The 23007-nt window shown below is 36.0% G+C and overlaps 2 protein-coding genes across 2 annotated transcripts in view; one reads left to right on the forward strand and one right to left on the reverse strand.

The window, feature by feature from the left end:
- The window catches only part of LOC140140952 (ectonucleotide pyrophosphatase/phosphodiesterase family member 5-like), a 46249-nt gene extending 34744 nt beyond the window's left edge, over positions 1-11505 (forward strand). The window contains exon 5 of the mRNA XM_072162719.1: positions 10851-11505. Coding sequence (XP_072018820.1) covers positions 10851-11035 — 185 coding nt within the window. The 3' untranslated portion in view covers positions 11036-11505. The remainder of the gene's footprint in view (positions 1-10850) is intronic.
- Positions 11506-14532: 3027 nt separating this feature from the next.
- Positions 14533-16939, reverse strand: LOC140140953 (uncharacterized). Its single transcript, XM_072162720.1, has one exon. It carries the CDS (start codon positions 15567-15569, stop codon positions 14619-14621), a length of 951 nt encoding a protein of 316 aa, XP_072018821.1. The 5' UTR covers positions 15570-16939; the 3' UTR covers positions 14533-14618.
- Positions 16940-23007: the final 6068 nt, after the last annotated feature.

Raw genomic sequence — 23007 nt, forward strand, 5'->3', positions numbered from 1 at the left:
CAAATAATTTCCACCTATGTAAGCCGAACAAACTTTGAGACCCCGACTAAGACCTAACTTTTGAGATGGTTTGTATGTTTAAAGGTGCAAAATTAACACAGGTACAGTTTTAGCCCGGGGGTACTTAGTACATATGACCATACGTGGACATGACGCAATTATGAGTAGCATTTTCGGCCTTTTGGTATATCAATGGCCCCTTTTTCTAAGCTAATTTTTGTATATGAATGGGTCCTTTTATTAAAAATTTGTCAATTTTCTCAAAAAATAGCCCAATTTTGCCTCAATCTAGCCAAAATTTTGAAATTGTCCAAAAAAATTTGAGAACATTTGTAAAAACATAGAAAATATGGGTTAAATTTGACTGAAAATTTTGAATTTTGGTATATTTATGGGTCCACTTTCAAATTCTCAGCGGCACACCCCTACCAAAATCAAACTTGAGTACCCCGGGTTTTACCGCTGTGTTCAGAAAACAATCATCATTCTTTGACGGTAATTATGAGAGTTATTACTCTTATTATAATTAGAGTCATCTGTAAACCATGCTGATGCAATATAAAGACATGAGGTACTACAAAACAGGAACTATTATTATAGCATAGCTAGACATGATATTAGTCCCAATGGCTCAACTGTCGTAGATTTTCAGGGACCAGATCAGATTTTCACCAGCAAATTTAACATAACAAAAAACATGGATTTTAATGTACTGAAAAATAGGCAATGTGTGAATTTAGGTGAAAATAATGCCCCCCTGGAAATTATTTGTTTTTTGGCTGATGATCCCCCATTTCCAATTTTTGAACCAGTCCAAGTCCCCCCCCCCCCCACCTCTCCACAGGCAGTGTCATGCATGGGGGGGGGGGGGCAATTTGGCTATTGAGTATTTTTACGTTTTGGTAGGACTACATTGCTACATTGGCAGCACACATGAATGTGTTATATTCATCATACGGCACATGGCATTAATGCTCTGCGTGCCAGCCATAGGCTGCAACATAAAAAGTCCCAAGTTTTGAGATATTTTCTCAAAATATCAAGAGCTATCTTATACCACTGAACTAATACTAGGCTTGTTTGTACTCATTTTAATGGGTTTTTATGTGCGCATTCCAAATATGGTCATGAAAATCTACAATTCTGAAATTTTTGAATAAAAAAAATTGAAACTTGTCATCTGCAGTCGACACCCGCATGGAGAGAGTTAAGATTTGATAGGTTTCAACACAACCCAGTTACATGGTCCAATGCTATTCCATACGTGATGATAATAAAAATGTATGTGTGCATTTGTTTGCAACACTAGGAAACAGGGACACACATGATAAATCTTTGTGTAGAAGTGGATGTCCTTTTTTCCTGTACAGTGTTCGAAAAATGCATTAAATCATGACCGCAGAATCAGAGAACAGACGCTTTATGCGCATAAAGCTTATTACTACGTAACGAGTGACCTAACAGACATGTTTTTCCAGCTGGAGTGCTAAAGCACAATACACTTATGCATTATTAGTAAATGAAATCAATAAACTAATCTTCATCAAGTGAAGGCATTTTCTGGTGTGAACATGGTCAAATATGATTATCCATAATGCCCTAATTCGACATACGCTCACCAGAGGTCACCAAGAGGGAAGACCATCACAACATCACAGGACTTTTGATGAAAGCATTGTGTCACACGTTGAAAATTCAAGATTAGTTGAATTTTCAATTTCTGTGCTGAAAGAAATTACACTCTTTCTTTTAGATCAGGGCTTCTTTCAGTGCGCGTGCCAATTTTGAGTCATTCTATGTGGCGCTTGAACGAGGTACAAAGTGAAAAATAAAACAAAACAAAAATAATATAAAACAAAACAAGAAACACACAATCGAAAGTTGAAATATACAAACGTAATAACGTTGTGTAGTTGGGGAAGTCCCCACACTCCTCAAAACATGGAAATTACAGGTGTCTTGGGGGCTCTGCCCCCTGGATACTGGCGCTTCTAGATCACTAATTTTGTTAAAGTGGCGCTTCAAGAAATTTAGTTGAGAAGGACTGTTTAGATATCTATTTTATTACCAGCATATATTAACTTACCATTGGGTATTTATTTAATTAAATAGGCATGGCCCGATTTTTCTTGTTCTGTTTTCTATCTTAGATTGAATATTACCATTCATGTTTCCAAATTTTGAGTTATATATCCAGCGGTTTTGATAGGGAAGCAAAAACATGTATAACAATGCCCTATAGGATAGTACATACACTTCCAGTGTGGTTACCACAAATCACTACGTTTTTGTTCACACCATTTATACAAAAATATCTCAGGTGTCAAATTCACTGGGATAATGAGAAAAATATGTGCTTTCTTTTGATACCAAAATCTCAATTTTGATGAAGAAAAATGGGGGGGTGGTGGTGATGCTGTTGATCGGGTCAAGGACCTTTAAAAATTCAATTGCCTTTGATAAAAAATAATGCTAGGAATTTAATATACAGCTGCTGTTTTGAATATGCAGTTTTCAGCAGCTTGTTTTTTAACTTTGAACAAAATTACTAATATTAAATATTGTCAAAAAGCATGATGAGTACATGTATATAATGTGTGGATAGACAAAATAGTATTAGACCAAATGTGGTGTGATCAAGCAAAATCAGTCTAAAATCGGGCATATTCAATTTTCAGTTTTCTACATGATTATGGGGGGGCACTTCCATGACAGATATGCATCATGTGCCTCGGGATAGACCCCCTTTTTCAAACCGGCTTGTACCCAATGACCCCCTTTTTTGTATTATGGTCCAACCTATTACCCAATGACCCCCTTTAAAAAAATTCATGTACTCAATGTTTTTCTATTTCCTGCTATACCCAATGACCCCCCTTTTAATTCCCAAATGTAGGTGGTATTTGTGTTCTCCTCCAGAAATAATGAGATTTTTCACATTTCCAAGGTGGTCAAGTTGTTTTTTTGCAGTTTGGCACTTATTTATGTGTACTTAATGATACTCTTTTGGCAATCCTGTACTCAATGAATCCCATTTTACTTTTTATTACCCCAATGACCATCCTTTTTTCAAAGTTTCATACCGAATGACCCCATTTTTATTCAGGTTGTGTACTGAATGACCCCATATTTTTGTAATTGTACATTTGACCTGAATGCCCCCTACTTTTAACATGGCCAAGTCACATCCCTGCCATTTCAGATAGGGAGTGCCTCCCCCGGGCATGATTGTATAAATCATTTGCAAAGGTATATTTTGCAGAAAACCCTATTGAAATCAAACCTTTAGTTCCAAATATATGAACAGTTGAAGTGTTTCCAAAACAATATGCAACAAAATATATTTTTATTTTTATATGAATGTATCATACTGTCAAAGCTCATTTCAGAAAATCGTGATAATTCATTATGTGAGTGTAACAATAATGTTGTGTGGTGGCAATCCATAAATGTCAAAAGCCCATATCCAATCCTACCCATCAGAAAATTATGTTTAATAATTTGATCTTGAATGGTGTGAATTAACACTCCGGGTTAACACCATTGATCAGTTGTTTTTCCCATTGGCATAGTTGCCTTGCAACCGTGTAATGCCATATGCCTTGTGACTCACTGTAATTCGTTATTGGTATAGGTCTATCAATGTTAGTTTGCTTCCATTAGTCGTGTTCACATTATGAGTTGCACCTGGCGTAAGTTCACTTACGCTAACATTGATAAAAATTCCACAAATATGTTTGCTACTCCTACCACGTGTCCACACCTAGCCTACTCCTACTCCACTACGCTGACCAGTTCCACCAAACATTCACTTCTGTTCGGTGTGAACATCAGCTACCACTTCAGGTGTTTCCGTCTTAGTTCCAACCAACCGAAAGGTCAAATTTACACCGGGTGCCAGGAGTAGCAGCGTTCACATTGCAACTCACACCTAGCGGAGGTTACACCCAGCTCACTACTCCTGACTTTTATCAGGAGTAAATCGTCAGATGTATGCCTGGCGGAACTTGCGCTGACCATTGTTCACACTGCCACTACTCCTGGCAGCGCCTACCGCTACTCCTAGCAACTTGCGCCGACCAAGTTCCGCCAGGTGTAAGTCTGACAATGTGAACACAACTATTAAGTGTCAATTAATTGTTACAAATTAAAGGCCATCAGCTTTTAACATCATGGAATCAATAATGATATCGTAATACAGGATATGAAATCTATAATGAAATCGTATACAATTTGAACGTAATGATTGATTAATTTGTGCAGTGACCCTGTTATAAATGTCAAATAGGGTAACTAGAGTTCAATGTGATATATAATTATGTGTGATTCCAAATTTTCAACTTGTCATAATTAAAGGGGCATCATAATAGATTTCAATTTGGATACCCTTGGATACATGAATGGGAATTGAACCAGTAACATTGTGTAAAGTTGCTTAATTCTTCCTTTCATGTCTATTGCCAGTTTCATGCTCTTCTTGCATATGGTGGCACCATATAGGTGAATTCCTTTGGTGCAGTGCACATGTCATTCATAGGCTTCAGAAGGTTTTTAATTTTTTTTTTTTGGGGGGGGGGATCCATATAAGGCTGAAATTATTGTGGGCCTTGTACTTGGCCCTCACATATACCAAATTGATCAGGTTGGGGGAGTATTTCAGTTCCGGAACCACTGTTATTTCATTACATGTAACATGTTATAGCAAAACGTACCATGATAATTTATGACAAACTCATGATTCCCAATATCGGCAGATGCCAGGCAGTTGCAACATGAGCTTATTATTCTCTTATTATAATAATTGCTGTTTGCACTCAGTACATGTATATACTGACTGCCTAATGGCAAATACCCCCATTCAATATGTGATTGCAACTCAAATTTAATACATTTCAGTATTCATTTTGGAAACAGTCAATAATATCAAGAAAATTAACCGACATTTCTAATTGGTAAAAAATGTTAAACGACTGACATAGAAATATACACTGACTGCCTAATGACATTATACCCCATTCAATGTGTGATTGCAACTCAATTTCACTATTCATTTTGGTATGCTTAAGTGGAAACAGTCAATAATATCAAGAGAGTTAAGGGACTGTGCAATAATTGTGAGCCCCCGGGGGGTAAAATTTCCAAACGGCTCGCCAAAAATCGCTTGCATATTTAAGCATTTCTATACGGTTTTCCTAAGCCTTTTTAGAGTGTTTTATTTAAAAGGCGCCCAAGAATGTGCGCCAAAATCGCTTGCCCCCCCTCTCGGCTTGCCAAAATTGCTTGCCCCCTTTTGGCTCGCCAAAAATTTCTTGCCCCCCCAATTTTACCCTCCACCCGGGCTCATAATTATTGCACAGCCCCTAACCGACATTTCTAATTGGTAAAAATGTTTAACGACTGACATAGGAATATGAGTATATGGTCGAATCCAACGAAAAGTGTACACGGCATGTTCAGGGCCATAACTTAAAAGTATTAATCAATTGGCATTCGTTTTTGTATTGTGTTTATTCGCCTTGATCATACGCTTCACGCCATATATAATAAGACCCCCTTCTGTGAAAAACTTAGACACAGAGACCCCAAAACATGATATTTTTACCCATTTTTTCAAAATATTTCTTAAAGTATTTTTAAAAACATCTAAATCAGTTATGAAAAGAAGTCATTGGATTGAATCTAAATTGATTTCCTGAAAGGTGTGTATTCAAAGATTGCCTGCTCAATTTTTCACATATTTGCACATAATTATGAATTTTTTGTGATAATTGTTTGAGTGGTATTTTTTTACATTTCCTACGAATACAATTTTTCATAGCACTAGATATATCTTTAAAAAATGGAAATCACTAATAAATGCGCAATTGATACAAGCTTTGATATGTCCAATACTGAAATGCATTGCATTCGGACATCTTTATTATTGTGTTTAGCTGCCAGAAATTCTAAATGGCACAAAGGTAGGTTTGGTAAAAATATGCATTACCTCCGAATACATGTTAAAAGCTGTGCCATTTCCACAAAGTGAGAGAATAGTAAACAATAGTTAAGCAATAGGTGCAGGGTAATACACTCTTTATTTCTACCAAGTTTCAATAACCTGCGTTTAAATATTTCTAGAGTTCAATGTGATATATAATTATGTGTGATTCCAAATTTTCAACTTGTCATAATTAAAGGGGCATCATAATAGATTTCAATTTGGATACCCTTGGATACATGAATGGGAATTGAACCAGTAACATTGTGTAAAGTTGCTTAATTCTTCCTTTCATGTCTATTGCCAGTTTCATGCTCTTCTTGCATATGGTGGCACCATATAGGTGAATTCCTTTGGTGCAGTGCACATGTCATTCATAGGCTTCAGAAGGTTTTTAATTTTTTTTTGGGGGGGGGTATCCATATAAGGCTGAAATTATTGTGGGCCTTGTGTGGGCCTTGTACTTGGCCCTCACATATACCAAATTGATCAGGTTGGGGGAGTATTTCAGTTCCGGAACCACTGTTATTTCATTACATGTAACATGTTATAGCAAAACGTACCATGATAATTTATGACAAACTCATGATTCCCAATATCGGCAGATGCCAGGCAGTTGCAACATGAGCTTAATATTCTCTTATTATAATAATTGCTGTTTGCACTCAGTACATGTATATACTGACTGCCTAATGGCAAATACCCCCATTCAATATGTGATTGCAACTCAAATTTAATACATTTCAGTATTCATTTTGGAAACAGTCAATAATATCAAGAAAATTAACCGACATTTCTAATTGGTAAAAAATGTTAAACGACTGACATAGGAATAAGAGTATACACTGACTGCCTAATGACATTATACCCCATTCAATGTGTGATTGCAACTCAATTTCACTATTCATTTTGGTATGCTTAAGTGGAAACAGTCAATAATATCAAGAAAGTTAAGGGGCCGTGCAATAATTATGAGTCCCCTGGGGGGTAAATTTCCAAACGGCTCACTAAAAATCGCTTGCCCCCCCCCCCTCTTGGCCCGCCAAAAATCGCTTGCCCCCCCCTCGGCCCGCCAAAAAATCTTTGCCCGCCCCCTTGCACATGCCAAATTTTTGGGATCCCAATTTGCAAACCTTGAATGGTCTTTTTAGAGCGTTTTATTTAAAAGGTGCCCCAAGAATATGTGCCAAAAATCGCTTGCCCCCCCCCTCTCGGCTTGCCAAAATTGCTTGCCCCCCCTGCTTTTGGCTCGACAACAATTTCTTGCCCCCCCAATTTTAACCTCCCCAGGGCTCATAATTATTGCACAGCCCCTAACCGATATTGCTAATTGGTAAAAATGTTAACGACTGACATAGGAATATGAGTATTTACTGACTGCAAGCTTGCCTAATGACATTACCCCATTCAATGTGTGATTGCAACTCAAATTTAATACATTTCACTATTCATTTTGGTATGCTTAAGTGGAAACAGTCAATAATATCAAGAAAATTAGCAGACATTGTTAATTGGTAAAAATGTTTAACGACTGACATACATGTAGGAATAAGAGCATATGTCATCTTCTTTTATGAGATACATAGTACATTGCCCGAGGCTTGTTCATTACACATATCAGATTGAAGATAAATTAATAACAAGGCTATATGATATATATTACACCATAACCTTTCTCACAAGGTGTTCTGAGACGGATAATGCCGTCTCTAATACAACATTGATTACATCGCTATATTATTATGTAACCCTATGTGCACGGCTGCTGAAACGTGTCAAAACCATGAACAAAATGTGAAACATGTCAAAAACATGCACAAAAATTGTAAAAATTTTGGGTTTTTGTGACCATTTTTAGAGTTATCTTGGAAATTGACTCAAATGGATATAAGCATACACATACTGTGAATTGGGTAGTTCTTCAAATGATAACTATATAGTAAATAAATGTATCAAAGCACTTTACATTTATTCCACTGTCAAAAGAATATGTCAGCCAAGGCAGGCTCATACCTTTGGGCGGCGCTCATGTATGTATATATTGAGGGGGGCTTTGTGGGGTAAAAGCAGGGGGGGCAGCAAAAAAGAAAGGGCGACAGAAGCAGAAGGGGTGGCAAAAATGAGTTATTAAAGAAAAAAGAGCGGAAAAATTGTGAAACATTTAATTTAATTTAAATATACTAGTACATTGTTTTTAGGTTGCTGTTTTTTGCTCTTCACTTTTTCCATCCAAAAGTTTTTTGGGGCAACCTTTCTCGGGTTGTTGATGCAGGGGAAAGCAAAATTCACCTTTTCTCCACCCCCAGCTAGGAGTGGCCTGGTTATGCCACTGCATACTTAGTGCATAGATGTATATAGATGGATCCAAATTTCTTGAAAAATTGGTATATTGAATGATGGGTCCACTTTCAAATTCTCAGTGAGGCCCCCCCCTCCGGGTTCAGTACATGTAGCTTTGTATGGTGGGTAGCTTATGTATATGATTGAATATGTCTGCTTTATGATTGAATCTATTGCATTTATTGGATTTGAAAATGAGATTCTGTTTGCAGGTGGTGAGATGATTAAAAATAATAATTGCATTTATAAAAAATGATACTGAACTAAATAAATTGGATTTTCAACTGACACCAGACAGCTGTTTAGTCAGTTTTAACTTGGTTTCAGACGTGTTCATGTTTTGTTTGCGTGGTATTACCATTGATTTAAGGTTGGTCTGAATCATGGAATTATGAAAAACGTTTTGGTCTTGTAACTTCTAAATTGTTGATCTAAAGTTTATAAAAGTATACATATTTAGAATGGAAATGACCTGACATATCCAATGGTGATGTCAGATTTATGTAAAAATGCTTACTTTTGGAGAAAATCATCAAACAGCGTGATTTTGACCCAAAAATTTACGTACACCGGAACTAATTATTTTTTCAGTAAAAAAAATTTTATTATTGATTTTCAAAAACTAGGTATGAAAATCTAGGATCCATTTTTTTAAATTTTTTTGAATTTTGACCATCTTTTAGAAATATTCGATAAAAATGGTGGAAATTTGACAGTTTCTGCCCAATTTAGGCACACAGCGGTTTGATGGGATCATTTATTAGTTTTTCAAACAAAACATCACGTATAACCAAATTGTGGGCTTAAACAGCTAAAAGTGATATTGTGCTTGTGTATACAGATACTTTTGAGTCGTTCTCAACTTTAATTACCCCTCTTTTACAAAATTATTCACTTTTATAGTATTTTTTAAAGCTATTTCGGATATAAAATGTATCTATTAATGACAAAATTGGTGGCGCTATTTAGTTACTGGAAATTACCCTTTCAAGCTTTTAATATAAATAATTCCTTTTATTGTTTGATAAAATATGTTTATAAAATTTCCTTGCTGCTTGTTTCACCGATTCCAGCTGTTTTAATGGCGGTATGAATCACCTAACCCTTGCAAATAAAGAAATATAATTTAGGATAAATAGCGCCATCTATAGTTTGCATTTAGTTAATAATGAAGCCAATTCTATATACATCAAACAGCCGTGGGCAATACTGGTGTAAATTTTTTGTTTTTTGACGGAAATTTAAAAAAAATGAAAAAACGGCTCCTAGAGGAAAAGGAGCTGTACACGATAAGACCAAAATCTTACCTTTATTTTCTATAATGAATCTGTTAGCTTGATCGAAAAATTGAAAACATGCACGAAAATGAACACGTTTTAAAGCACGTTTTAAATCACCGTTTTCTATCAAAAGTGGCAGTAGACAGCAATCAAACAACCCATGTTTTCAAATGTGATCATCTTGAGTCTTGCAATTTGTGCAACTCGTAGTCATAATTAAGATACACCTTCCACGCACGTTTTACGAAAATCCAAGGAATATTTTCCATAAAATAGAGGAATAATTGTTCGTTAAGCCGTATGAAATTCCCGCCCGGCCGTGTTTTCGATCATGTTTTGTTGTAAGCAGCGCGCGAGATACACTGTCAGGGTGAAGCGTGCGGGGAAACACACACGGCTTGTTGCGTTTTTGCGTCAAGCGCGAGGCAAAAATATGCGCTCATTAGCTACAAGATTAGCAAGATTTCCCGCCATTGACCATGTGGACGATTTCAGATGGAAAAGGGTGAAACATCATAATTAAAAATTGATAAAAATTTGGTAAAAAAAATTAAAAAGCCAAAATTTTTCAGTTCAAACTTTAAGTACACAGACTAATGAATATAGAATTCAAGAAAACTGGAATTCGGTATTTTTAAAACATGCCATGGTTCAGACCAACCTTAAAGACTTTAATTTAAAGTTAATTTTCAATCTTTTCTAGTTTAAAAAAAGTAAAGTGACTACAATGTATAAAATGTCATGATTGACTGACTTGCTGGAAGAAGGCCTAAAAAAAGAAGTTCTATTGCCCTTTTAGTTCCAAAAGTTTTATGGTTTGTAGGTTGTTGAAAGATTTTTATTAATTTTTCTGGACCATTATTCATTGTAAACACTTAAATTGACAGCTAAATATGTGGGTATGATTATTCAAACTACTAATTGTCTGAGTAGTTACGAAATGTCAATTCATGATTATTAATGAATATTAAAAAATAAGAAGAAAAAAACCAAACAAACAAAAAAAAGCAATATTAAAAAACCTGAAAATTTGGGTAGGTATTTATATTTTATACTGTGAAAACTTTTTTGGACATTTTCAAAAGTTGGGTTTGTCTTGACTCTGGAACGGGCAATAGAAATTTTTGTTAAAACCTAATGGACAGACTAAGAATATCTCAAAAAATTTGGACTTTTTTATGTTGAAGGTGAAGCCTAATGGCTAGTGCACAGAGCATTAACTATTGTACATTTGTGTGCTTTCTCTGTAGGTCTTGGTGTTGCTTGTTTCATCGCCCTCATAGCCACATTCCTACTGGTAGCAATGTGCATCAAGCAACGGAGCTATCGTCAACCTGCCTATGAATACATGCCTATAGAAGATACATCAGTAGAGGGACAAGCAGCCTTACGTGGACCACATGCAAGCTATTTCTATCCCAATACTAAGATATAAGCCATAACTGGCTTATGAATACATGTCTACGGGAGACATATCGCTAAGGACAAGCAGCCTTACGTGGACCTCACATACAAGTTATTTCTATCCCTGTACTAAGATATAACCTAGGCATAACCTGCTTATTATGAATATGTGTCTATATGGAAGACGCAGTATGAGGACAAGCAGCCTTCCATGGATCTCTGCAACTTGCTTGTGAATACATGTCTGTGGGAGACATATCGCTAAGGACAAGTAGGCTTATGAGGACCTCATGCAAGTTATTTCTATCCCAATACCAAGATATAAGCCACAACCTGCTTATGAATACATGTATATGGGAGACATATCGCTAAGGACAAGCAGCCTTACGCAGACCTCATGCAAGGTATTTCATACTAAGATATAAGCCATAACCTGCTTATGAATACATTTATATCTATGGGAGACATATCGCTAAGGACAAGCAGCCTGATGTGGACCTCACATACTGAAACGGATGTGCCTTGGCCTACAAATATAAATATGGACTAAATATGGTAGCGTGAAAGTCCCAAAGGATCGATGTGAAATATATAGGCCTAAATGTCAGGATCATGAATAGCATAAATACCTGGTCGTCGTTAATTATGAAATGGTTGTAAGATTGATTGTGATTTGCCACGGATTGTGAATTAATTAATTTAAGTAACTTAGTTAAAGAAATCAGGTCAATGAAGGTGACTCATGACAACATATAAAATTAGCAATATTATATTGTACTGGTTTCCCAGCATAAACTCAGCTTCACAATGCACAACAATATATTCAATATTCACGTATCAAGTTTACAATTCCAATCTCATTACTGAAATTATCAGCAAAATAACGACATTATTTAATCACTAAAACCAGTCACTTCATCCTGTAAAAGTCACGAGTGCATCGGCATAAAAGCTTAAATCATCGTGGGTTTGTTTACAAATAAACAGCTGATTGCTGTAATTTCCCACGCTCAAATTGATGACGAAATGTAGAGTATCGGACTCTATCGCCGATCTCTCAAATACATTTATTATATTATTTATTTATTAAAAGGCCGACGTATTGATTAGAAAATCGTGACAATTAATAAGATGAATTAACTATAGAAATTAATGATTTATGATTTATCGACGATGCGTATTTTATTTATCTGACTGAAGTTAAAAATAGAAAAGCCAAAAACCTGATCACGCCATAAGCGAGAACTCACTCGGAATTAATCCGCGCTTACTGAGTCTCCGTGATCCAAAAATATACTAAATCTTACATAAATTAATCAACACATTTCTAGTCAGATATTATATTAAATACGAATCATTACGAATTATTACAACACTCACGTAGCTGATCCTAAAAAGGATCAGCGAATCTAGTATCAGAATGTCCGAGTGCCGAAGTGTGAGTTGCAAGACATGCAATACACGTCCACCCGGTACAAAGCCTGGGCCGCAACTCAGCCGTTCCAAAACAACACGATCGGCATTTCATTTCGATATCGCGCAAGCAATTTGGGGCGCGCGATTTGCGTACGCGCTGCGCCTGCAAAGCAAGCACGCGATACCTAAGCAAATGAAATAAAGATTTAAATGAAAAGATTATTAAATATGATAAAAATATGATTAGAGCTGCAAGTTTAAATAATGGTTTTCAATATTAAAAATAGTAGGCCTACTGAGGTGCCTACTGGGGTTCCGTTACATTACCCCTTCTAAGAAAAACATTTTGTCCTCAAAATACGAGGTAATATTGAAAAGATATATACATAATAAAATAGACACCAGTTATCAGACAATAGATCTACTGTCACATTATACAAAACCATGTCCTACATCACAATTACCAGTAATGCCATTCCTGAGCAAAGGAATCCACCATCATCCAGTCTCATCTCAGGAATCGGGACTATTTCGACATCCAACATTATAATGTCACAGCATAGCAAATCTATAGTCATCTCCTGATTTACTATGAATTACATTGACATTCAGATATTTTAAGCTTACTAAAAAAAATAAACAACAGTATAAAAAGTCATGAAGAACGAGAGTTAATAGTGCTTACGTTAACTTCCTGGGTCAACGATCAACTCAGTTGAATTTCGTTAAATGCACACGAGAACTGTATCCAGAATTATGAAATACACGAATGATTGAAACAATAACAAAACAGTCCATGCACAAATTATTTCCAATGTTTTCATGCACGCAAATGTTTGAACTGCTACTGACAGCCCGTATCCCATAAGCAGGAACTACTTTCGGCGCGTTTTTAGAATTTGCAAAATTGAGCAGCCAAAATAATGAATTCTGGTACGAATTCTGATTCTCACATCTACATAAACACATTTTTAACAGTGTTTGCAAAAACAAATAATAATTCAAGAGAATCAATCTTTTTATGTTGAGGAATAAACACATTTTTAAACATGTGAGATAAATTTATCTCTAGAAACATTCAATTTGCGCTATTTACCCCGGGAACAAACATGTACAGTTTTAAACATGTATGTGCATCAGCGTGAAGAGTTCATCGGACACGTACATGCGTACATGTCATTTCATTCATTGAATCAGCTGTTCGCCAAACAATAACATTTGAAAATCGATAATGAACTGTCAAAACAGTTGTACGATATTTACAATAAAAAAATGTACCGGCGAGCAATGTACTTTCTACATCAACACTTGTATGAATGGTTGATGTTCACCAATAATAATTTAAAGATTTCCAGCAATGTTTTCCAGCCATATGGACAAGAATATAAACAACAAAAATGTGAAATTTTCAACACTGCTTGATGACGTCCATCCATGTCTCTGTGGATTATTATAATGTCTCTCTGTATAAAGTTGACTGACTACAGAATGGTATTTTTACATGGTGAAACATTGAAGACTGAAAGGTAAAGTGGTGACAAATTAATGCAATTTTGTCTACAGACATGTAAGCTTATAAAAGTAAACATACAAATTCATTTCATCAACAATATAAAAAGGTTTATCCATCCTTCCATCATTCCTGGTTGATGACGTCTGTCACTCATGCACTGTGTCAGGCTGTGTCCAATCTTGAACTTCCATCTTCAGGTAGGAACTGTATTCTGGAACACTTGCACTGAAGTTGTAATCTCCTTCGCCAATGTCTTTGACTTCGTCGTTGTCTTCGTTGCCACTCCGATGCGCTTCTATCAGGAATCACACAACACAAGAAGAAATTATTTAAGTTCATGAGTTCTGCAATTCAATGATAAATTGCTCTTGGTAGTTTCCTCTTCTGCTTGTAGTTGTGGTACATGGCTTGTAGGTGCTTTATTTTAGAGGTCTCGGTCTTGAGGGTTTCACGGTAATTCAGAATGTCTGTGATGATGAGTCGTAGAACAGCCTGCTTTCCAACTTCGTCTTAACATGAAATACATCATGAAACTCGTGCTACTTTCCACATGTGAAGTCACTAAACCTCTTTTCATTATTTCTGAATCTTGTGGTGACAATTCTTAACATGGTTTGAGGTGTAACCATGAAACTCGTGTAACTGCGCATGTTACACATGTGAAGCCACCAAATGTTTCATCAAATTAACGGATAGCTCGCCTGTTCCAGGCTCGCCTTTGAGCTGAAGGAGATTTTCTCTTTGCTCGTTCAGGAGTTATTTGTACCTGATTTATTTCCTCCGTAATGTCATTTATCAAGTCAGTAATTGTTTTGTCAATGATAGTTTTTGACTCTACATGTACATGACATTTTCTGAGTTCTTCAGCCTTGTAAAAAGACTCAGTTTCCACTGCTATTTGTATCATGGCATTAAAAGAGGCAGGTTTGGCATGTAAAATGTTCAGTCTTACCCGGCTATCTTGTATTGCATTTACAAAGTATTTCTTTGCCAATTCTTGTGTGGAAGAATCGGGCATTGTAGGAAAGACTATTTTAACCAGTGTGCGAATATCATGAGCCAGATCAGGTAAAGTTTCATTAGGATTTCTGACTCTATTATTTAATTTCATCCAAAATAATTCTTCCTGGTTTTCATGACCAAACCTTAGGTTCAAGGAAGCTATCAGTGATGGAAAGTTGTGTCTTTTTGAAACTTCCACATCACTCAGTACCCCCTGTGCCGTACCTCTTAAATTTGCAGCTAAATGCATAGCTTTATCGTGATCGTTCCAATTATAGTATTCTGCTATCAGTTCAAATTGTAGCAGGTAATTGGACAATGATGTTGTACCATCATATTTATCTAGTTTGATGTCAGGCTTGTTTGGTGCATGCTCATAGTCATTAGACTGAGAGTGTGCAGTGGCTTCACTGAATGATGCCATGTTATCCTGCTCGTTACTAGTTTTGTATCTTGAAACAGACACATTTTGATCACTGAAACCAGCCTCAGTCAACATTTTGACAATGCATTCTATAGCTGCTTCCATTTGACCAACTTTACTGTGTAAAGAGGCTATGTGCCATTGTTCATGCTTTTCTTGCATGTCTGTTGAGTTCAGAGACTCGTTGCAATTGGCAGTGGTGACTGTCATGGCAATAGTTCAATTTTCTTGACTTCAGCCAAATTATTTGACAGATTCTGTATGCTCTTGGCATGAAGGGTTTGACCTGCTTATTTACAGTATTGTCGTCAAATGCCCTTAACTTTGTGTCAAGTCGGTATCAAAGAACACCTCATTGTGATCTCGATTCCGATTTTCAAGTTTCGAGTCACGTGATCGAATTTCAAAGTTGATTTTCGAGTTTCGAAGTTGTTGAGGTTAATTGCTCTTTAACATGAGGTTTTTATGCTTAACTTATTGATCCATCGTTTAAATCTCCTTGATCCTTTACTAACACTATTTGTAGCCAATTTTATAATAATGCAGGTCGAAAATCTGATAAAAAGACTTTCTATCCCACCGCTGCCACCAAATGAAACGGATGTGCCTTGGCCTACAAATATAAATATGGACTAAATATGGTAGCGTGAAAGTCCCAAAGGATCGATGTGAAATATATAGGCCTAAATGTCAGGATCATGAATAGCATAAATACCTGGTCGTCGTTAATTATGAAATGGTTGTAAGATTGATTGTGATTTGCCACGGATTGTGAATTAATTAATTTAAGTAACTTAGTTAAAGAAATCAGGTCAATGAAGGTGACTCATGACAACATATAAAATTAGCAATATTATATTGTACTGGTTTCCCAGCATAAACTCAGCTTCACAATGCACAACAATATATTCAATATTCACGTATCAAGTTTACAATTCCAATCTCATTACTGAAATTATCAGCAAAATAACGACATTATTTAATCACTAAAACCAGTCACTTCATCCTGTAAAAGTCACGAGTGCATCGGCATAAAAGCTTAAATCATCGTGGGTTTGTTTACAAATAAACAGCTGATTGCTGTAATTTCCCACGCTCAAATTGATGACGAAATTTAGAGTATCGGACTCTATCGCCGATCTCTCAAATACATTTATTATATTATTTATTTATTAAAAGGCCGACGTATTGATTAGAAAATCGTGACAATTAATAAGATGAATTAACTAAAGAAATTAATGATTTATGATTTATCGACGATGCGTATTTTATTTATCTGACTGAAGTTAAAAATAGAAAAGCCAAAAACCTGATCACGCCATAAGCGAGAACTCACTCGGAATTAATCCGCGCTTACTGAGTCTCCGTGATCCAAAAATATACTAAATCTTACATAAATTAATCAACACATTTCTAGTCAGATATTATATTAAATACTAATCATTACGAATTATTACAACACTCACGTAGCTGATCCTAAAAAGGATCAGCGAATCTAGTATCAGAATGTCCGAGTGCCGAAGTGTGAGTTGCAAGACATGCAATACACGTCCACCCGGTACAAAGCCTGGGCCGCAACTCAGCCGCTCCAAAACAACACGATCGGCATTTCATTTCGATATCGCGCAAGAAGCAATTTGGGCGCCATGATTTGTAGCGTCATTATGCCTGCAAAGCAAGCACGCGATACCTAAGCAAATGAAATAAAGATTTAAATGAAAAGATTATTAAATATGATAAAAATATGATTAGAGCTGCCGAAGTTTAAATAATGGTTTTCAATATTAAAAATAGTAGGCCTACTGAGGTGCCTACTGGGGGTTCCGTTACAATACAAGTTATTTCTATCCCTGTACTAAGATATAACCTAGGCATAACCTGCTTATTATGAATATGTGTCTATATGGAAGACGCAGTACTGAGGACAAGCAACCTTATGTGGACCTCGTAAAAGCTATTTCCATCCCAATACCAAGATATAAGCAGTAACCTGCTTATGAATACATGTCTATGGGAGACATATCGCAAAGGACAAGCAACCTTATGTGGACTTGATGATATAAGCTATTTGGCCATAACATGTTAATGAATACATGTCTATATGGAATACACAGCACTAAGGACAAGCAGCCTTATGTGGACCTCGTGCAAGCTATTTCTATCCCAATACCAAGACATGAGCCATAACTGGCTTACGAATATATGTCTGTATGGAAGACACTCCCTGGAAGGGATTAAATTAGAGAATATGTGGTGTGGAAACTGAAAGAATTATTCTGTGCAAGTACAAAACAGTGCCTTGGCTAGATATTGATGTTTGCCATTTGGCCTTCCAAACATTTACTGTACCATTTTCCACCCAGATGTGGAAGTGATGTCAGTGCGCATTTCATGGGGCTGGCGTACACACGCTTAGACGCCACATAGGAAGCATGCAAAACAGCTGCCTCAACATGTTTATGCAAGCATCAATTTGAAGCTTGAACCTACCCACCTCAATCCTGGGCATATTATTGATGTCGATTTGATGCCTATGATTCAACATCGATAATATGTCAAGGCTTGAGGAGGGTAGGTTCAAGCTTCAAATTGATGCTTGCATTAAGTTGCTGCCACATCAGGGTGAAAAATACCATATGTTTTAGCAGTCTATTATAGAAGCAGTGATTTCAAATTAGGCTATCTTAATTAAATCCTGTCTCTCAAAGCTTTAGAGAAATTGGAAACCTAATGCGGAATGAGGTTATTTCTTATTGAATTTTTTTTATGTGTCAGTTCAGGATTTCGGACAAGAATTTTGTTCAAAAATTATCCAATGTGGCAAATGTTGAAGTAGTAGACAAATAAAGTCAATGCCACAAACTATTATTCTTCTCTTTTATTGTTTTTGTGTCCAAAATTTGCCAAAAAATCTTAAACTTATGATCAAATATGAATTTTGGGTTTTATTTTTGCCTTTTTGTTAAAAAAAATAAAAAGACATAAAAAATTTCTTGATTTTCAAAGAGGACTACGCACACAATTTTACTAATGTGTGCGACAGGTTTGAGACACAGGATTTAATTAAGATGGCCTTATGTGTTGCAAAATGTAATTTAGCATTTGTCAAGGAACAAACTCCCTGTCATAACTGATGAGAGGACATGTGGCTACCTGAGACAGTGGTACCAGCAAGTTGAAGTACCTGCTTATTGAGCTATTCCAATTGAAATCCATACATGTCTATGGAAGAAATGACCTTAATCTCCCATGGGGGGGGGGGGGGTGTAGATTTCAAATGTAGTCACCCATTCAGGTAACCCCATTTGAAATTCATACTCCCTGTGTGGAAGGTTCATGTCTTCCATATATGGATTTCAACTGGAATAGCGCAATTGACTGATATGATGTAGATAGGAGTAGGACTAATCACATACTATGTACCAGGGTGTATCGATGGGTTCCAGTAGGGCAAATATTCTATTGTTATTCTGTGTGGGTATTTACTTATGTGCAAGTTGGTATTTGCTCAAGTGATACTGTAAGAGTGAAAATTTTTGTGCAATTAATTTTTCGCGCTCTGCCAATTTTGAACTGTTTTCCTTGTTTTTAAATTTGCGATTCTAAGTTTCCTTATATTAACCTATACACAAAAGGAATATATTTGCACAAGGTTATTTTTGCGGTAGCAGCTTGGAATGCGAAAAGCGCTAACATAAATGTAGCGTGAAAATTTCCATTTTTACAGTAGTGACACAGCAAGTCTGTGTATGCTTTGTGTATGTTATTGTTTGATATATAAATAATGAATGTTTATGAGTGCAATGGTAAGAATATTTTCACGAGTTGAAAAATGGAATTTGTACATGTATACTTAAGGTTGCGATCACATAGAAGTATACTGTACATGTATATGGTATTCGCTATACGATATACATGTACGCTCATTCGATCAGGCTGAGTTCACATAGGAGTATACTATGTGAACTCTGCCTGATCGAATGAGCGTATATCGTATAGCGAATACCATATACAGTATACTTCTATGTGACCGCAGCCTAATGTCCAAACTGTACAGTTTATTCTTATCCAGAGACGATATCTTACCCTTCCCAGAATCCTTTGCAACATGATGCATCACCTCATTACAGCAAATGACACTCCTATCACTTTGTACAGGTTCCTTTTGTATTCATGTAGTGAATATACTGGCTAAACATGGGTCGATAGTCGAGAAATAAACATATTTTGCAAGATCTGGATGTGCTCTGTTCATTGAGGTACTTTTTGTCACTATTGACCCGTGTTGAACAAGATATCAAATCGGAACAGAAAAATGGAAGAAATGCATTGTGGGAAGTGTAAGATATCTGTGTTTCTTTTCATATTGTAAGCAGTGTGACATAGGTGATGTGATCAAGCAAAATTAGTCGGGAGTCGGACATTCTAGTTTGCAGACTTGCAGGGTATATCGTCACTGGGCGGGAAAAACCTTATGTACTTTTGGCCCTTGAACATGGACAAAGCCTTGTAGGTGTAGACTTTATATTGAAGAGGTTGCTTTATCCATGTTCAAGGGCCAAAAGTACATGCAGGACACACATCATATTTACTTGTGGCCCTTGAACATGGATAAAGGCTTGTAGGTATAGATTTTATATTGAATGGTTTGCTTCATCCATTTTCAAGGGCAAAAAGTACATATGAGGTTTTTCCCACCCAGTGACGATATTGGATTTGTATTTAATTTTTTGTTAGTATCATGTTTTATTTGTTTGTGTTATATTTTTTCCTCAGAGCAGATAAGTAACTGCTCAAAACATACAAAAACTATGATTGTGCAGAGTGTTGTGTATAATTTAACTTACAAAATAAGTTTAACGTAAGTAAAACATGTAAAATTACAATCAAAACAATAATTGTGCTTGTATATACACCATCTTTATGAAATCAATTTGTAATGATGATAATATTCTAATATAAATCATTCTATTTTTCTATGTACAAAATTACACATTGGGCTATACTAGTTGAAATCCATACACCCCCTATGGAAGACATGACCTTAATCTTCCACACAGGGGGTGTGAATTTCAAATGGGATTACCTGAATGGGTGATTTCATTTCAAATCTACACCCCCTGTGTGAGAGATTAAGGTCATGTCTTCCATAGGGGGTGTATGGATTTCATCTGGAATAGCCCATTTTATAAGCTAATAAGTAATAAAAACAGATTTGAACTTATTATTTATGTCAGTTACTCTCGTACCATAAAATTTGTATACATTTACCAAAAAGTAAAATTAGTTGTTAGTAAAACAATGTAAACAAATGTTTAGATAGTTATAGATAGTAATCTTTCTTTATTGAGGGTAAAACTGCTTCAGTGTTAAGCACTGCTTCCCAAGCAGGCCCTGATAAAAGTACACATATGGTGTGATCAAGCAAAATCAGTCTGAAGTCGGTCATCAATTTTCAGTTTCTTATAGGATAATAAGCATTTACAAAGCTGTGTTTTGCAGAAAACCTTACTGAAATTGAACCAGTTCAAAAGTTACAAGTAATTATAGAGTTTCCAAAACAAGAGGAAACAAAAGGAAATAGTTCCTTTGTTTGGCTGTATCTTAAAATCAATATTTCCAACTTCCGACTGATTTTGCTTGATCACATCACTCACATTATGGCCTGTACACCATCCACGATAATCAACTTATGAAAAGCACCCTAAACAAGGATTTAACCCTTGGCTAAAACAATACCCTAAACAGGGATTTTATTCCTTGCATCAAATTTCATACCCTAAATTTCATTTCCGCGTTTTAGCAATTGCAAATTTGCTACCCTTTTTTCCAATATTTTATGTTTTTGACACCCTAAACGCATTACGCGCGTATTGTGCCTACCCACGAAAAACTACCCTTTTTACGCATTTTCATTATCGCGGATGGTGTACACTGTACAGGCCACAATGGGAGTGACCCCCCGGGATGCAATCAGAAAAAAGAGCTTTTCAGATTTGATAAAAATTATTTATAACAATTTGCATCAGCATTATACTAGCTTTTAAATTAATGATAATAAAAAAAATCAACTTGTTTGTGATGTGTAAATATAAAATTTGCTTAATTTGGCAAACATTTTTATTTTACAAACTTGCTGTAGAACAGTAGAAGTCTTTTGTATGAAGTTGAAGTTATTAGGCTAAAAAAAGTTGGAAAATGTGGGAAACTCTGTGGGTATGTGCTGTATTTTTTAAACACAAAAAGGCTGTGTGCTACACAAAGTTTTAAAATTGCATGGGGGATGACACTTTGCAACTACCCCCCCCCCCCCACATCGTCATCATCCCTATATCTTTGTGTTAAAAATTGCCGTGATAGTACAGCAAATCCTCTCGTTTTTTAACAGCTACGCATCACGATTTTGTTCAAGATAGGCCGAGCGACTCAGGCTAAGCATACCATGACTATCATATGAGATACCACAGCGTTTCTATATTCTACACATTATTACGATTTGTGCATGCTGTAGTACCCCATATGATGTTTTTATTACAAGAAAAAAATTTGTTTTCAGGTAAAACCAGGGTTTTGTTTCCAGTACACTCACTCGAAAAGCAGTACACTAATTGCAGCTTGCTGTGGATATCTTTTACTGCATTTTTAACGTAAAATATTTGAAATCCAATGTAAAAATTGAGATATATTTAATTTTGAGAATGACAATTATACTTTATAGGTATGAAGGAACGCGTTTAGCCCATTTAGTTAAGTTCCAGGTGCACGTCCTATAACACAATGCATATGTATACTTTCTTTATCTGTGTCAATAATAGAATATTGATTTCAACGGAGTATTGAGCTGTATGGAAAAAATATTTATAATACAGGGTGTTGACACTGTGCCTCCCCCCATTTTTTTGCATAACACCTGAAAGTTTAGATCAAAAAGGAAATGCATAAATGGTGATTTTTAAAAGATATGCTTTGAGACAAACTTTTGGTTAACCTGATGCATTTTGTTTATTTTTGCCAGAGTTTTCTTGTATGATGTCCATTATCATCAAGTCTTCCTGTTAGTACAACTGCTAAGCTCCCAAACTGTGAACCATTGTGCACTTCCTAGTAGAAGCATGAGAATTTATGCACATGTAGTACAAATGTTGAAATTGTAACCCTCTACAACCAAAAACACATTTTACCAACAAGATATTTTACCTAAAAATGTGTTTTTTGTATGATAACTCCATAACGATAGGTTGTAAATAGCACAGACTATACATTTTTGTAATCCTTGTGATCAGAGGAGTAATTTGGTATATCTGTCAACAAGATCAGAGTGTTTTTAATTTTTTACTCACTGTATGACTTTTCATGATCTCTAGCGGTCATCAGGGGTCAAATCCAAAATGGCTCCACATCTTCAAAACTGGACATTGTACTTCATGTGCTTGTAGTAGGAAATGCACAATGGTTTAGCTTATCAGCTGTTCTATGTGAGCAATGACTCATCAGATAATTGTGAGTAAACACCATTTGGTTGACCCATTGGGCTAATCCATTTAAAATTTGTGCCCTTGAGTAAGGCACTTTATCTCGATTACTCCTCTCCACCCAGGTGTGAAATGGGGAGCTGTTATGAATACTGTCCATTGAGCGCCGCCCAAAG

This window comes from Amphiura filiformis, chromosome 19 (genome assembly GCF_039555335.1).
Source record: "Amphiura filiformis chromosome 19, Afil_fr2py, whole genome shotgun sequence".
Classification (NCBI taxonomy): domain Eukaryota; kingdom Metazoa; phylum Echinodermata; class Ophiuroidea; order Amphilepidida; family Amphiuridae; genus Amphiura; species Amphiura filiformis.